This window comes from Trachurus japonicus, chromosome 13 (genome assembly GCF_045865225.1).
Source record: "Trachurus japonicus isolate A0001 chromosome 13, Traja_1.0".
NCBI classification, from domain to species: domain Eukaryota; kingdom Metazoa; phylum Chordata; class Actinopteri; order Carangiformes; family Carangidae; genus Trachurus; species Trachurus japonicus.
Window position 1 is genome coordinate 33,856,462 of NC_140919.1, and position 18,099 is coordinate 33,874,560.

The 18,099-nt window shown below is 40.4% G+C and overlaps 1 protein-coding gene across 1 annotated transcript; it reads left to right on the forward strand.

Moving 5' to 3' along the window:
• Nucleotides 1–1,687: 1,687 nt before the first annotated feature.
• dusp14 (dual specificity phosphatase 14) lies at nucleotides 1,688–12,164 on the forward strand. Its single transcript, XM_085796106.1, has 2 exons — nucleotides 1,688–1,958; nucleotides 9,677–12,164. The coding sequence occupies exon 2, from the start codon at nucleotides 9,787–9,789 to the stop codon at nucleotides 10,423–10,425; it is 639 nt and encodes a 212-aa protein (XP_085652232.1). The 5' UTR covers nucleotides 1,688–1,958; nucleotides 9,677–9,786; the 3' UTR covers nucleotides 10,426–12,164.
• The last annotated feature ends 5,935 nt before the right edge of the window (nucleotides 12,165–18,099 follow it).

The following is an 18,099-nucleotide window of genomic DNA, read 5'->3' on the forward strand; positions in this document are numbered from 1 at the left end:
GCCCAGCACTTCCACCATTAATTAAAATAACAAAATAACGATAGAGACAAAACAATATATTTATCGTAAATGGAGCCATTAACAAGTGTGGGTAGCGTAGATTCATCCACATTAACGTGAGACTTTTTTATAACCAAATAGAAACTCCTCATTGTCCCTTTAAACTCACCATTACATTGTCCCTTTTTTTTTTTTTTTTTTACAAAAGCCTTCCTGTGTGCATCCATCAGAGTTGAAGACAATGTGCATTTGCAAACCACTATTCACTCTCTCCTGTCCTACATGTGTAAAGCACAAATTGTTTCTGTTGCAATCTGGTCGTTGGTATCTCTTACCTGCTAACAAACCGCTTCCTTAAATCTTTTATCCCCTCTGCCATTCATCTTGTAATCATTGTAATCATTAATTCCTCTAGTCTTCATTGCTTTTTTGTTGTTGTTGTTGTTGTTGTTGTTGTTGTTGCTGCTTTTTTTTTTTACTATCTTTCTTAGACCCTTGATCCCACAATACTCCCTGGTATTTTACACAATTTTATTCTATTTCATTGTTATGTTATTCTTTATATTGTTTATATCAGCTGCTCGAACCAATTGTCCCTGGTGGGATTCATAAAATTGTATTGATTGATTGATTGATTGATTAAAGGTCCAGTGTGTAATATTTGTCAAGGTTTATTGGCAAAATCTGAATCTGAATATGCATGAATATATTTGTGTATAATCGCTATTAAATAAAAAAAATTGTTTCGGTTTCATAGTCTTATAATTATTATTTTATATCCACCTTTTTCTGAACGTCAAAAATGTAAGCCGGTTTTGCTCTTCCGGTGGAATTTTATGTTTACGTTTCGGTAGTCGTGGTAAATGCATGGATCTTTTGTTTTTCAATGAAAATCTGTAAAACGCATGGATCATCACACCAGCTCTTAACAATGGATATCACAAAAATTGACATCCGTGTTAAAAGCCATGGAAACGTAAATGTACAAAACCACCGGAAATGCAAAACCAGACAAACAAACAACAAAACAAAATCTTGTGCCGCCATGTTTGCACAGCAGCCCGAATCGAAAATCCAGCCCGCCAGAGAGCGAATTTCACAAGTTCTGCGTTCATAAACAAACCAACGAAGAAAGAGGCGGAAGGAAAGAAGAAGGAGTAGGAAACAGCAGACATATCGTAAAATGGTTTAGATTTTCACCTCATCACTTAATGCTCCTGAAATTCCCAGCCGTGGTAAACACTTTTTTTGTCCTCAGAGGCCACCGTGACTTTGCCGACGGGAGGGGTGAGTGCGAGAGAGAGAGAGTCTGGAATTTGAACACTGTCAGTTACGGTTGTTTTTACACACTGGACCTTTAAAGCAAGAATTCACACCTTGGGGTGACTTTTCAGTGTCTGTTTTTGACTGTGGATAGTCTCAGTGTAATGGGGCTGATTGGATTAAAAAACAACGACAACAACAAACACCCACAACAACTGCAGTTTTCAGCAGAGTAGCAGTGTTTCCTGCTCTGCAGCCACAGAAGACAATAATAAGCCCATTAGGACCTGGCACATCAGCACAGAGGGAGGGTAGAGACAAAAAAAACTTGCATTCTCCAATAGGAAAGCCCCCAGTCATGTCAGTCATCCAGCTCTCACTCTTGCCTCCTCCTTTGTGGGGCACTGATCACTCCTCATCCATAGGCAGCTCTGCACTGTAGCTACACGCCGCCGCTGCTGCCAGAGACCGGGCGGATGCACTGATGGCTCGTATTTCTGTTGACTTTCACATTATGTTGTTGCGTGTCGCGGTTTGTCTCCCAGCAGCTGGCCTCTCGCCATCCCCTTGTCCGTCCGTATGATCGGACTGACTGAGTCAGGAGTGTGACAGCAGCGGATCCGTGTCCGGAGGATTGGTGCAGGCGGTGAAGGCGCTTTGAAAACCACCATCTGTGCCCCGGTGAGAGTCGACTGGTAAGTTGACTTTTACATCTGGTGCAGTTTATCCACATAATGTTGAGCTAGCCTATATGAGATGTTTTTTTTTAATGTTAAGTCAAACAAAGCATTGATATAGGCATGTTGGATAGGCGTTTACCTGCGGGGTTTATTATTATCAGCTCAGGATGAACTGGGAGAAACCAGCGCACCTTCCTCACTTCTGATGACAGTAAGGGGACATGAATGTGGTCGTGTTGTGTTAATTGATTCCTAACATGATACGGTTTTACATTAGGTAGCTATAGGCTACACTTATTACGGTCAAGGCTGTGACAGAGGAGCAGTGCCCTTTTACGTCCCAGTCATAAAACAGTAAAGTTGTGGAGTCATTCATTCAAAGCTCCACATTTTCACACAGCGTGTCTCTGAAAGGCAGAAGAGGCAGTCTAACAATTGAGCCAATAAGAGCCATCTTGTAAAGTTTCTGAAACAGTAGCAAATTTACTAGATTTAGGGACTGTACACAAATTATTAGAGGAGAGAGGATTATTCTTTTGCTAAAGGGATGAATAATAACATTTATCATTTTTGCAAAGGACAACAGTCCTAACTCTGTTCCATACGTAAACTATATTTTTTAAATATTTTTTTCTGCATCAAAACAAAATTATTTGATATGCCTATTAAAGCTCCAGTTGGTAAGTTGACGAAAGTGAAAGTAAACTCCGCGACTTGGTCGGAAATTTCAAGACAATACTCCGTCAGGTCCCTTTATGAACCTCTGCCAAGCGCCCCACACACACACAGACACACACAAAGTAGCCATGAACGCACCCACAGAGGAAAAAAAAAAAAAAAAAAAAGATGTACCGTATCCATAGCACGACGTGTAGGAGCGGCGATTGGCTGCTCCTCCTGCTCCCTCTACCTGACTGGTGGAGAATCGTCGGGCGCGGTGGATTTTGGCAAATACGATTACAGGCTGTAGGTGGAGCCAGAGGAGTTGGATTTTGTCCTAAATTACTCATTTAATATCTGACCATCAGAATATAGTGACAGTTCCAGCAAATATGACTGAATAATTGTTACCAACTGAAGCTTTAAAGTTAACTTAAGTAGGCTATCGCTAAATCCACGCCACATTCACATGGCTACTGTGAAAATGATTAGCCCATAAATAGGCTACATAAGGTGTACAGAAAAGAAAAAATGAATTTGATTCCACTATGGGTCATAAAATTAATGTAATAACTCATCTATCAGACGATGTAGCCCAAACTCTATTTCGAGTAAATCCGGGATGAAAGTGGGATAGTTTTTTTTCGCATTGGATATTGCAGGCACACGAATTATGCGTCACGTTGCTCACGATTCATCAGCCACTGATATTGGATCCGTCATCCATCAGTTAAACGTCTGAGACACACACACACACCGAGCTCCAAACATTGAATATCCGGCCTGCTCGATAACGACCAATCAAATTTGTTTTCCTTAGCTACTTGGGTAAACTTGTGCGACAACTCGTGGAAACACGTAAAAGGAGGCGCGACAAACAGGACAAACGGCCATTTCTGAACACCTTTAATATTTAAATTGCATTACACATCAGCAGTTTTTGCCAAGTTAAGGGTAAAATTAGATATTAATGATGCTAGGGAGGGTCATGCAGTTTAAAAATGTGAAAGTTAAGAACAGAAAGTTAATCCTCACATTTAACAAGTTGAGAAATAATTTTGTTTGAAAACCAGAAATACATTTTCAAAAATGTTGCTGCTTTCATGAATCAACTACTTGATTACGCTCTCATCCATCCCAGACTCTAAGGGGATGTCTTCAAATGTCTTGTTATGTTAAATAACATAACTTAAAGATCTCCAGTTTCTTTGGAACTAGAAAATGTTTTTTTTTGCCATTTTAGCTTGAAAAATTATTGAGATGATTAATGGCTGATGAATATAGTTGCTGATTATCTTTGTGTCTATAGTGTCTAAACGATTAATTGACTTATTGTTTCAGCTCTAATTTGATGTTCACTGCTGGTGGCAGCAGTTTTGAATAATGGAAACTCTGCCTCATTAGAGTCTGATCAGTGTGTCATTTTTTTCATTGTTTCAAAGTAGAGTCACTCCAGTTATTTGTCTCTTTGCTGCAGTGATGGATACAAACTTAGACTCATAATGTCACAGTGTCACCACAGTGTCTTTTCGGCCCTGCAGCACATATAATACCTGCACTCCCCATGTCTCTCTACATGACAGGTGGCCTCATCGTGGCCCCTTTTGTTTTGACTGTTTACAAGTGTCATTGTGCGACATGGTGAGGTGTAACATTGTGGACTGAGTCAGCGGCATCCAGCTGCTGCTGTTGCATCAAGGCGCCAGAGCCGAACCCTCACGTCTTCATGTGGAATTTGTCCCTGTATTTTCTCTGCTGAGTCGACTCTCCCTCTTTTCAACCCTCTGCCGTTGACATACAAGTGTTCTTTGTGTGTAGCAGCTTAATTTGCGGGTTGTGAGGCTGCACCCAGTTGTGTCTGGGAGATTTTCAGCAGCCGTGTCCTGCCTCAGAAAAAACCATCCTTTTCATTGCTCCTCATTCTCTGCTGATTATTATCTGGACTGCGGTCACTTTCAGAAATCACTCAGACTGAATAAATAGCTTGCCTTTGATTGAGAGACAGTGCTGAGAGCAGCACGTCTGCCTCTACCTTTTCCAGTTGTTCCACTCATTTCATTAATCTCATTATCTGGCACGAGGAAGTGTCAGCCAGGAATTTGACGTTAACCAAGTCAAGAAATGATCCGGTGTCAGAGAGGTTTCACTATCAAGGTTGCCGCTCTAGTTTTCCTGTAGGTGGGTCACGTTTCCAATTTGTGTTAGCGGAGGTGTAACCGGACCCCTGAGGAATCTCCCCACCGAGAGTATCAGAGATGTGTCTAAGGAGATTTGTTAGGTGGGACCACCTGTTGACAAATCCACCATGAATGATTGAGCGTGAGACTGGGTGGCGGTGGTTGTGTGATATCAAGACAAGAATATAAGAGGAGGAAATATGAAGTCTGGGTTCATATTTGCAAGTCAGGATGTGCAGTACGTCTGTAGCTCTGTGCTCCAGACACTGTCCTGTGAATGCCACTGACCCTCTTCAGGTATTTTTTTCATTATTTTTTTTTTCATAATTAATCCTCACAGTAAATCTGATTGACAGCGGGCTGCAGTATCCCCAGTATCTCCAACGTATAGTAGAGTTTCCTGTGGCAACAGCCTCTGCATAATTCTCCCTCCTCCGCTCCTTGCAACCTCATTCCTGCCCAGCCTGGGGTATAAATAACCATGTGGATGGAGCAAATCTGTGGTACATCAGCACTTTGGTGAGAGCCAGGGATTATTGGGTTCTCTTATTGCCCTTCTCTCCGCGTTGATGTGGCTGCCACTGTCTTGTACTGTCGGTCAGTAGGTTGCTGCAGCAAAAGAGTATGTACTTGCTGCCACAGCTGATGGTGCTGTTTCTTATCTCCATGCATTGATTCAACAGAGTGTGTCTCAGTAGAGCTGCAATAATTACTTAATCGATCGACAGAGGAGTAATCAGCAGCTATTTTAGTAATCACTCCATCATTCAAGAAATTTTCAAGCACAAAATTTAAAATATTTGCCTCTCAAATGTGATGATTTGATGAATATTTTTTGGGATTTGAATATTACATACATATACATTTGAATACATTATAGTGAGCTTTGAGACGTAATGGCAGACACCTTTATCTACATTTATACATTCTCCGACATAGCAGTTCATCTTCATCATCATCATCATCACCATCATCTTTAAAGAAAATTATTGCCGCTAACGAGCAAGATGTCTGTAGTTGAGTCTTCCCATTTATAATTAGAGCAAGGTTTCACATGCCATGTTTCAGACCTCTGAATTGCTGCCCACATACTGTATGTCTGCTGTTGTGCTCATTGATAGCTAAAGGAAAAAAACGCAGACTGAAATCAGAGCTTTCTTAGGTGGGATTAAGAATGAGGATGTCATCCTTCTGTACTATAGAGCCAGGAAAATGGTGAGAAAGAAGAGACCAATACAGCCGTATAAGTTGTTGTCAATATATCAACTCTCAACTCTCAAATTAACTTATTTCTACAGTTCAACATGACAAATGTTGAACCTGCACTTATTGATTTTTGGTCATTTGTTTGCAGTGTAACAAGCTGTAAACCCACTGTACTTATGTGCTTGGCAGGTTACCATACACTGGGTTTTCAGAGCGTTTTTTTCCCCTATGCTGCTTCATTTGGAAACAAGATCATTGACAAGAGCAAACAGCAAAACTGTTACGTTATTTTCTGAAAAACCAAAACACTGAGCTGAAAAACACTAAAATGCTGCAAAGGGATTAGGGTGATAATTATCTGCTCACTGGTATTTTATCTCTGCTCTTAATAATGAGAGTTATTCTCATTATTAAATTACAGTTTTCTTAATTTCTTCTTAACTATCCAACTCTTCAAAACACAAATAATAAATTAACTCATATGCGACAAAGACAAGGAGCGAATCTTCACAACTGAGAAGCTAAAACCAGACAATTGTGAAATGTTTGGATGCAAAATGATTTTCAGTTAATTAAATCAATTAAAAATCATTACAGATTATTTTTCTTCTCATCTGTGTCATCTATTGACAAATGGTTTCAGTTGGTATTAAGTTGCACACAAGCTGAGTCTGTGAAATACTATCGAGTGAAATGCCTGAACCCATCAACAACAGGCCACACAGACACTTAGTTTTCCACTTAGTTATTATTTGTTTGATTGTTCTTGTAGAAAGAGTCACTCCCAATGTGTCTCAGTGCTTCTCTGAAGTAACGCTGACAATGTCCTGATGTGGTTTGAGGGTAAACACTCGTTTTCCAGAGTCAGAATCACATTATTTGTTGTCTCATCATCACCAGTGGCGACAGTGCGGAGGAAGGTGGAATCAGCTGCACCACGGCTCAATCATGACCATGGCAACGGTTTCAGAGGCAAATAGCAGGGCGACTGGCAACCGGGAGCAAACCAGGGAGAGAGACTGTTTGAACAGGGGAGGGAGGAGAGTGTTATTTTAGCCTTTTGATCCCTTTATTTTTTTTCCAGAAAGAGAAATAGACCATGCTGAGATTGATAGTAGTAGAGGGGTTTTTACAGCTTGAGGCTAATGATGAAGCAGGGCAGTTCCAACAATTTGATTGTAAAAGCAGCATTGCTTTTCTACTGGATACATGTTTTGCTATTTTATGCAAACCTTAGGCAATAAAACCCGTAAAAGGGTGGGTTACGACTTTAATATCTTGTAAGAAAAAACAGAAGGTTTCACTGCCTTATTTTGGCCTTTGTGAGCTAACATCAAATGCAATAGCCCCCATTTCTGTCTCATGACCTGTTACAATAAATGCAGTTCCTTATCACTAGTTGCAACCATCTGGACAAGGTTAGTTTTATTTTTTAGAGGCCTGGAGATATCAAATTATTGAGTAATTCGGTAGAAAGTCAGGAAAAGGGATCATTTTTCATATCAGAAATATTTCTCTGATTCATATACTGTTAAAGAATATGCTTTGAATGTGCACCATCAAGGCTTTGTCCAAAACACTGGCCCTTTGCCGTCATCCTCTCTCCCTTCCTGCCTTTCCTGTCTCATTATCACTATCACACTTGGGATGAAGGCAACCAAAATGAAAAAATACCTCTCAGAATAATATTGTGACTCATTGTGTGGTTCCTGAGAAGGATGTTGTCATCCATAGTTTTAACATTGTAAGTATGTAAAAACCTTAGGGATGCAGTTGATCAGCCTCAGGACTTCATTTTTTTTATCTAACGATATATGATCAGTAGCATCTACTACTCATTGATCAGCTGTGGTTAATATTCTGTGTCTGTGTAGTGTAGTATCACCTCCCACCTTATTCAATGCACTGGCACACGACAGGCCACCAAAAAAAACCTGTCAGCTAGGTGTAACTTTTATAAAGATGGGAGACTGATGTAATGTGCACCATCAGCAGTGCATACCAAAAATGTCTGGTATCAGTAGTGAAAAAGCCAAACAGTCATAGATGAGCAAAAAGAAAGACAAAAAAAAGCTGAAGAATGGCTCATTGAGTAATTCTGAATTAGGCCTCTTGCCCTGCCCACCAGCACCACTGCTACTTGTGTTTATGTGTTGACCAATGAAAACACAGTGGGCTTAAAGATGGCTACTGTAGCATGTGAGGAAACGAAAATCAACTATATTGAAGCCTCAATCAGAATCACACTCAGATGAGGACTTATTTGTGACCATGTATCAGAATAGTAAACTGAGGTAAATGTTAGCTGGATTAGGGTATTACTGTATGAGACTGTCATACACAGCTCAGGAAGTGAGTGCTTATTTCACTCATGATTTGTTTATGATATAAAAAGCATCACGTTCAGGCGGTTAAAAATTTGATTGTCATTGCAGGAGGTCGTTAAAGGATAAAGTGGTAGGATTGGATTTCATCACAAAGCTTCCATCAGACTTCCATTGTGCTGTCAGTCATGCAGATGTATTTAAATTCATGTCTTTCTGCTCGAGTTTTTGATTTAAATTTAATCAATGAGAAGAATCCTCCATCTGTTCATGTGCGGTCTTTGCGGGTGACAGCGGGTGATCGGGTGTTTTTTCTCCCCTTGCGGGTTGAATTCCACTTTAAAGCAGTTGACCCATGCGTCTTGTTAACCAGACTGTAGCTGAACATGAAAGAAAAAGACCTGGCGGCCAGACTGCTGCACAAGGTGTGGATGACGCACAACAAGTGCAACAGTGTGTGAAGTAACGCCTGGAGCTGTGGGCTCTCTGCTGATAACTTAAGTATTAGTACAGGAGGCTGTTTTTATCATATACAGCAGAGCTAAGAATGGCACATTAGAGTTCTTCTAATGTCTTTTTCTTCATGCCATGTCTTGTGCATCTTGATGTTCAGGTTACAGCCCATAAGATCAGGCATGGGAGGTCATTGTAATGATCCTTTTTGGAAAAACCAAATGAATTTGGAATAATTAACTTGAGCAAATTTGATGCTTAAATGAAGTGTATTATCGGCACACTTTGGTAGGATACAGTATATGATTACTTTCCACCCCACCATTTGCTGCCATCCAAAATGACATTAAAAGCAGCAATAGCCAGAGACGAGAGATGTAATCTGTATGTGGGGGCTGTGGATGGATGAACATGAGATGAGGTGAGTGTATGCCTCCAGGGGGTCTGCGCTCACATGGCAGAGGGAGGCACGTCTCAGTGTGCAGCATGGAGGCTATTGGACCAGAATGTCGAGGCACAAACAGTAACAGTAGCAGAGACACAGCAGCGTCTCAGAGCTCAGATATTAACACGATGAATTCATGAAAAAACACTTCGATATTATAGTAATTTGAAGACTGGATCAGTAGGTCGCAGCCTCGCAGCAGCATGTGTCTGTCTGGGCTTTTAACGTTAAAAGACAGAATCAGACTGAAGGAATCGTTTCCTGAAAACGCCGTTCTCATCACCGTGCCATCCAAGATGAAAAAAAAAGGAAAAAGGATTATAGTGGCTTTGTTTTGTCTTTACAAACAGCAGTGATGTTGTTTGTCCTTGTGAAGTGTTTGAATGTTTGTCAGTCTGAGTGCTCAGCCTTCATCGAAATAGAAAAGTGTTTAATTTAGATTGAAAGTGAAATCTGTTTGTGTTACAGGAACTGTCTGGTTGGACCCAATTCCAACTGCTATGACTCGGAGCTGCTGAAGATTTTTCTCTTTTTTTTTCCCAATTCACTGTCCTTCTCGAAGCCCTCTTCATTCCTCGATGGGGTCCCGCAGCCAAGGCTTCTTCCACAACCACCACCACCACCACCACCATCGTAGCTCCATGGTGCCCACAGCGGTGCCGAGGCTGCTGCCTGAGAATGGCAGCCTGCTGGGGGGCATCGCGCAAATCACCCCCAACCTCTTCCTCAGCAGAGGAAACGTGGCCTCCAACCGCAGCCTGTTGCTGTCGAAAGGCATCACCTGCGTGGTCAACGCCACCATCGAGCTCCCAAACTTCAACTGGCCTCACATGGAGTACGTGAAGGTCCCGCTGGCAGATATGCCCCATTCCCCTATTTCCTTATATTTCGACAGCGTGGCCGATAAGATCCACAGCGTGGGACGTAAACGAGGGGCGGTCCTGGTGCACTGCGCGGCGGGGGTGAGCCGCTCGGCCTCTCTGTGCCTGGCCTACCTCATGAAGTATCACCGCGTGTCTCTGGCTGAGGCCCACGCCTGGGTCAAAGCCCGCCGCCCCGTCATAAGGCCCAACGGCGGCTTCTGGCGCCAACTCATCGAGTACGAGAGAAAGCTGTTCGGTAGAAACTCTGTTAAGATGGTGCAGACGCCCTACGGGGTCATACCAGATGTTTATGAGAGGGACCGCAGGAGCCTGGCTCCATACTGGGGCCTGTGAGCGAGGCTGTGCCAACTGTCCACAGCAATGGATGGAGGAGGGGAAGCGAAGATGAGCCCCTTTGCCCTTCTGGACTGCAGGTTCGCGCCTCTTCTGGACAGGCGAAGTGAGATATGTGTGTGTAGATCTGTGTGAAGCTTATTTAATGAATATTGATGCGCTTGGACAGGGGGAGTCTAACCAAACACTGGTTGTTGATGGTGCTGTCACTCATCTAACCAGTTGCTTCTATTTAGTCTTTGAGTGGGAGCAAGGCTACTTCAAACCCAGAATCCTTCGGACCGAAGGATCGATTGGGACCATGATTATGTCAGACACCAAAATGAAGAAGAAACGTTCGATATCGGGAAGCCGGTGCCGTCTGTCTCCTGGTCTGTCTTTCCAGTTCCAGCGGAGGAGGATGAGAGCTCTTTGAAGGTGTTAGCTGTGTTCAAGACCCTGCAGCTCTGACAGTGATGTGACTGAAGTCCTTTCCCTGACGTGGTGTCATGTGGTGGTATTGTGCCAGTTTTGCAGTAATATTTGGTGTCAGGGCAGCAGCATGCTCTCAATTTACGGTAGCATTTAAGATAAGTGTACAGAAAAAAAAAAGTATATAGACAAAATTATTTTATTGGAATGTACTGATAGTGAGGAAACACTCGTAATGGCACACTTTAACTTTAAAGATGCTATTATATCTACCTTTTTGAAGGTAATAATCTAAAAGATGTACACTAAAATCAAGATTTAGGGGAAGCTCCTGTGTACCACAGGGTTGACTGTTCTGTCCTGTGACCACACTATGTTATTGTAGTGCTATTTGATGCTGTATTAAAAAAAAATCTGCTGCCTCAAGGGATTGGTAGCTCTATGATAGATGCTTGGAGGAATATTTTCTATCACACTGTTTCCGCCTTGTGTCCATATTCGAGTGAGGTTCCGGAGAGATCAGTGCAGTTCAGAAAACACATTTTATTTCTGTCAGTAAAATGGCCTTCTTATGTGGTTCAGCGCTTTTCAGAAGAGCCATGTCACACAGGCTGACAATCCTACTCCTTTTGTCGTCTAGTGGTTGGAATTTTCACTTCGCTGCACATTCTGTCTATGCTTTAAAAGTAGTGTTTAGTGCTAAATAGAGTTGTAGGGGTGAGACAAAAAATGATACCACAGTAAATCACAATACACATGATCATCAAGACGTTACCACCAATACCGAAAACATGATCCTTATCCAACTGTATGTAGTGAACAAAAGCAACTTATGGATTTCTGCTCATTAAAACTGTCTTTTTCTATTTTAGAGGTATATTTTCCTATTAAATGTACCCTCTGGAGTTTTCATGTAAGCAAACATCATTGTGTGTATAATAACCTATTGAGTGTATTCTTGTGATCTAATAAATGTTTTGTGTGTTTTTTTTTCTTCCTCATAAAACATTTGCAAGGCAAATTATTTTGATAATCTTAAATCCAATATTGTGTATGTTTATTACCTACAGTAGCAGCCTCATTTTTATTTTTTGGTGCATTGTTGCATTTTATTCATTGCATTCACTGCCTTCCCCAGATGCACACATCACGAGGATGCATGTGTGCTAGATTAAAAGAATGGGGATTAAAAAAAATAAAAAAAAACAAGCACTATGAAAGGTCAAAAACTCCACAGGGTACTTTTTAACGTTTATTGTGATGTATTCAGGGTTTCAACTAACAATGAACAATTTTTTTTTCTGTCAAATGTTTAAATGTTTAACTGTAAAATAAAAAATATAAAATGAACCTACCCAACACTCAACTCTTAACTTACATCAAAAGAAACACACTATATTGCAATCTTTGCAATCTACCAGCCAGACTCAACATAAGTACTGCTTCATGGAACAAAAATGGGAAACATGTGTCACAAATGATCTTTTTATCCTGACAACCAATCCCACATCATAAATATTTTTGCCTTCTTTAGTTATTTGCCCCAGGTGTAGCCTGATGTTGACCATTTACTACAGGCATGTCCAAACTATTCCACGAAGGGCCGGTGTGTGGCTGCAGGTTCTTGTTTCAACCAAGCAGCAGCACATCAGACTTGACTCATTTAATCATCTCAGTCTTCAGAGAGTTGATTGGTCAAACTGCTCTTGGTTTGTTGGAACAAAAACCTGCTGCCACAGCGACCCTTCATGGAATAGTTTGGAGATGCCTGATCTAGTATTTTACTGCTTCAGTCGCTATTGTCTCTTTAAATCATTACTCCTTGAAGTCTGTCACCTTTCTGATGACATTATAAAGCTTGTGAAAAATGGCAAATTGTGATTGGTCAAAGCCAGAGTCTGTTGCAATTCAATTAAAATCTTCAAGTTGCTTATTTTGTCTGGGAAACGATATAAAGGCAATTACAGTGATGTAAACCAGAGAATCGTCCGCAAATTATGACATTAAAAAAAAGATGGAACCAGAAACAAACGACTAATAAAAGTGCCCGTGATCTTCAAATACCACCTTATCAGATGACTCTGTCCTGTCCTTCTTTATCATGGTCAGGGAAGGTATCATGATTTTGTGTTGTGATTTACCTTCTTTACTCTCACCCCTACACAACAGTGCAGTATAGTATCACCTTTGGCTGTGGTCAGATATCCAAGACCAGTTGCAGTGGTGATGCTGATTGTTGTCAAGAGTGCAGCAGAGTTGACATTTTCCACCCACAGAGATCAGTGCAATGATGCTTTTATGCCATAAAAGATTGATATTTCAGTTTTAAAGGGATAGTTTAACATTTTGGCAAATTTGCCCATTGCCATAATCCCTATAGTCATAGGGGTAGATTAATTACATGTAATGTTACATAATTATACATTATTATCTCATAGCGTGGTGAATGTGCAGGTCACAACCTCTCCACCAGAGTGTTTTGGAGTTGTTGGATTGTGTATTTTATGAGTTTGATGAGGGACAGGGGACTACTGTATGTACCGTTACCTGAGCAGCTCGCGTCTCCGCCCCATGGTTCTCAAAACAGCTTGCACCGACAATTAAAGGTAATTAACCTAAGTCTATGACAATAGGGATTATGGCAATGGACGAATTTGCCAAAATGTTGAACTGTCCCTTTAAGAAAAAGAATTAAAGTTCAGGGGGAAATGATTATAGGGAGAGAAAGGTGTAATTAATCTGTCACGTGACTTTTGAAATAATTTCCCCTGGGACCGTGATATTAAAATAAAAGAGCTCATGTTACTGTTTGTATTGAAATTTGATACACACAACATTCCAGCCTTTTGCCAAAGTGATCATGCATTTACTTTGAAAGCTGATAAACCTTTCTCATCAAAATCTGTTTTTCTAATTCTGCCTGGAGACGTCTCCAGAGATGTTTTCACATGAACAAGCTGCAGCGTTTCCTCCCCCAAATGCTTCTTGATGTTCACTCTGCACAGCTATTTTCCCCCAAGAGATGTCCTCAGATGTCAAAGAAATGTTCTGTCATTCATTCTCATTTACTGTGGCTACAGAGCAGCAGGCAGATATTGATGAGCACTATTTGTCTTGTGCCCACACTTCTGAGGGACCTCCAGAGTGGTCCCCACCATGAATTCCATTACCCACAGGCACGATGACAGGCCAACCACTGCAGAGATGCATAAGTGATGGCTCAAAATTATAGACTGCACACACTATTTTCTCCCAGCAAAAGATAAAAAAAATTCTTCTCCTGCCCCCCCCTCCTCACTCTCACTGTGTTAATGTGAGTACAAATGCACATGATTTCCAGCGCTAAAAGTAAACACATCCCTCACCAGCGTCAATATTATTATCATCTATCATTAAAGCAGTAAGCAGAGCCATTTGCATCATCCTGAGCATCGGAGCAGGCCAGTGGTGCAGGCCATGCAGAACGAACAGCGCTGATGAAGTTGGAAGAGATGACACTCAGATGATGCCAACTCAACAGGAAGCATCTGACACTGGTGAGCTTCCACAACTGTGTTTTAGTCAGACTCACAATTCAAATGTTTATTTCAGCTTCAGTATACATTTAGGTTTGGCATTTAGGCTCTAGACTCGTTACTCCCTGAATAGGATTACAACGAATATACAAGGGAGTGATGGGGAAATTAAATATCTTAACCCTGCAGGTGGGGCTGAAACACGTGTCATGGGCAAACAGGAAGATGGGAAATTTTGCAGTATGACTGAGTGAGGCACGTCATGTGAGTAAAGCAATGCAGCTCAAGTTTTCTGGCAGGCTTTGCTCCCTTTTTGTGTATTTGTTTGTGTGTGTATTATATTAGAAATTAGTGACAACGTTTATTGCAAGCCCAATGTGGATTTTATTGGCGAAAAAAACATTTAATGCATTTGAGAACCAGCTAATGTAGGCTATGTGTTGCCAAGCTAACAATATGTGTTGATCTGTTGATGGGAATGTTTTTCTTTGTCAAACCATTCACAGCTTCATTTTGCAGCAGAATATTTTACAAATTGTACATTTTGGAGAGGTGATCTCAGATGACTTGATTTTGAGTTAATTTACTACAGATAACCAAGAATCCTTTAAATTTGCCTCGAGCACCATCATCAAATCCAAATGTCGACCTTCAGACCTCGTATTAACCTGTGTCTTCATCCCGGGTTGTCGGCTTTAAGCATGTCTGTTTAGACCTGGCTCTTCTCAACTCACCACTTGGTTCCCACAGCGATCAGATCACAAATGCATTCTGGTTGCCTCTAGGGTGCGTTCACAGCTGTATTTAGAGCAGACCACTTGTGATCAGGTAACCTGATGGATGTTAATACAAGGTCTGAAACAGGTTGAATTAACCCTCTTCAGCAGATTCCTGCAGATCTAAGACCTTTTGCATCTGACTCAGAAGGACTTAGTGTTTGGTGTTAATTAGCAAATGTTTGCATGCTCAACCTTATACAGTCCCAAAGAGCTGCTTGCAGCTGTAGTTTTAGACATGTTTCCTGTTTTACAGCTGACTTTTTCTAAATTGAGTGTTATTTGCCTACACATGCAGGATTTGCTGATTCTGATTTTATTTTACACTTATATTTTTATATTTGTCTATTTTTCAGACACAATGTATCAAATTGATGGGATTAAGTATTCCTCCCTCCTAGACTATATTCTGACAGTGTGTAAAATAATTTAGAAACACATGAAATCTACTAATAAAATGGCTCACAAGTTAGATGAATAAATAAACCACACCAAAAAAGATAATCTCAGATTTTAGTAATAATTTAATATCTTTTAATGAGTTTGGGTGGCTCTCTGGGACTTTGTACTTGTGACCTTCCTATTTCTAAAATCCCGGCCATGGCCTTGTAATTATTTCTAAATGCAATCTCAGTTGTCAGTTGATCTGTCTGGGCAGGTTTTTATTTCAGCCACACAAAGCTAATATGAACATCTGCTGTATAGCAGCAATGAATCACGGAATCATGGCTTCTCTGGGCTTCAAATTATACAGCCTTTAATAATTCACCATAATCAGCATGAGCTACAGCACTATTCCTGTATGACTAGTTGTAGATCCTCATCCTGCATTTCCATTTTAACAAGGCCATATGCAAAAGGCCAGTTATTAATATAAACATTCTGCTTTGACTGCTGTTGCATATTTAGACTCACCACCCTTATAGAATTTGACATCCTGATTTAGCCACACAGAAACATATGCTTCAACTGCTGGATGTGATTCATGGAAGGTTTTTTTCTTTTTTCTTCTTTGTCTCACAACAGTTGCAAACAACTCAGAACATTTACACAAGCATTGTATACAAGCACAGCTTCTGATGCTTTCTACATTCAAAGATAAACATTGCACATACTGCAGATTATTTTCATACATGTGTTTTTTTCTTTCTTTTTCTTTTTAAAACAAATGCGTGGAAATGCAGAAAAAAATATTTCAACCAGATGGAAAGCAATTGAGTACATAAAATTGAAAATCAGCTTTAAATAATACCAGTGCAGGAACCTAGATTATTTTGTATTATTTCAAGATATACAGTACATGTTTGTTTCAGAACAATTTTATAATAATATTTAAGAATCTGAGATAAAGACGTCTTTCCAAGTCTGGAATATTAAATCACCCGAAATTTTAAATCAACTGAAATAAACTTAACCAACATAACAAAGATGCTGCTCACGCATTAATGCATCAACTACAATAATCCTGGTTATAGTGTAAAATGGGCCATTCAGCAAAATGAATGTTTTTACTTTCGAGGCTGTTGATGCATATATTTATTAATAATTACACACTTGTACATATGGTTTTGAATGTAGGACCTTTACTTATAACAGAGATTTTTTACTTATACTTATAGGCATACATCTTCATTGACAACAGCATAAAAACAGAAATAAGAGGGTGAAAGCAGTCCCACAGCAGACCGAGGATCATCTGAAGCACAATAGGAGACCTTGGCTGATATGATTTAGACTGTAGTGAAACGACTCATTGTTCCTCAGTGAACGGCTGACTGAGTGTGTCGTCTCGGTGGTGTGGTGTGTGGTAACACTGGAACAGTGACTCATCTGTCCGTCGCCTTTGAAGCCTCAGCTGTCTGAACTGATTGATAGAACAGACACTGAGGCAAAGGACTGCAAGTCATGAAGCTGTATTCAATTTTTACACAACATCTCAGCAGTGAAAGCGAATAATGGAGAAAATGAGGCATTGCAAATCTAGCCTACTTAACTGTCAGATGTTGGTCATTTGTTTTAACTAATGGTTGAACTATGGCAAGTTAGTGCTAAAGGATAACTCTGTTGTTGTTCCATAATTTTGTTGTTCATGGATCAAATGAAAAGACCAAAATCAATAGCTGTGAAACTGGATTACCAACTGGGCAACTGCCCAAGGTCTAAAAGCCTCAGGTGTAAAAATGCTTCCATTTTTTCTGAGTAAAGAAACGGCCTATTTTCGTGGCCTAAAAGAGGTTTTACCTGAAAAAAAAATACACAGTTCCATTGTTCGCTATAATATAATTTTTTCCAGCCCCTCAAAGTGCAGGAAAAACGCAGTTTTTATTTGGAGCTAACCAACTGCTGATCGGCGGGCGCTAACCCTGGGCGGAGGGGTATGTGAGTTGGTTAGTTGGCCGCGAAAATAGGCCGTTTCTTTGGGTCCATTCACAACAATGTATGTTGTAAATCTCTGGGCAGGGCTATTATGGGCTGGCGTTGCTAACGGGAGGAGTGCAGAGAGTCTTCTACTGCAATCAAAGTACTTAGGGGCTATTTGTAGATCATACAACCCCACTTTAAAAAAAATGCTACTATCCCTTTAACACATAGGCAAGCTCATATTATTCTATCATTGTAGTTTAGGGATCAATATCTGTCTGAGTCATGGCTGCCATATTTTTAAGGCACTTATGTGACTGAATTAATTTGCATATGTGGCTAACGTCACGTAACAGTAACAGTTGTTTAGTTGCAAGTCTAGAACAATGACTGTATGAATGTATAAAGAGGGACGTCTCTATAACAACTGCATTATAAACAGTGAAAACCCCAAAAAGTCTACTAATGTGGAAAACTATTGAATATTCACATTTCAGAATGATTTTTGTTTAAAAGATATTAATCAGTTATCATGTTGCAAGAAATATTTGATTTCAGTTCAGTTACTCTATTGATTCTTCTAAAAAAAATCATCTATTAGTCAGAAAACT

Bases quoted from the DNA above. Each gene is read 5' to 3' on its own strand.
- dusp14 (XM_085796106.1), top strand. From the start codon at position 9,787: ATGGGGTCCCGCAGCCAAGGCTTCTTCCACAACCACCACCACCACCAC.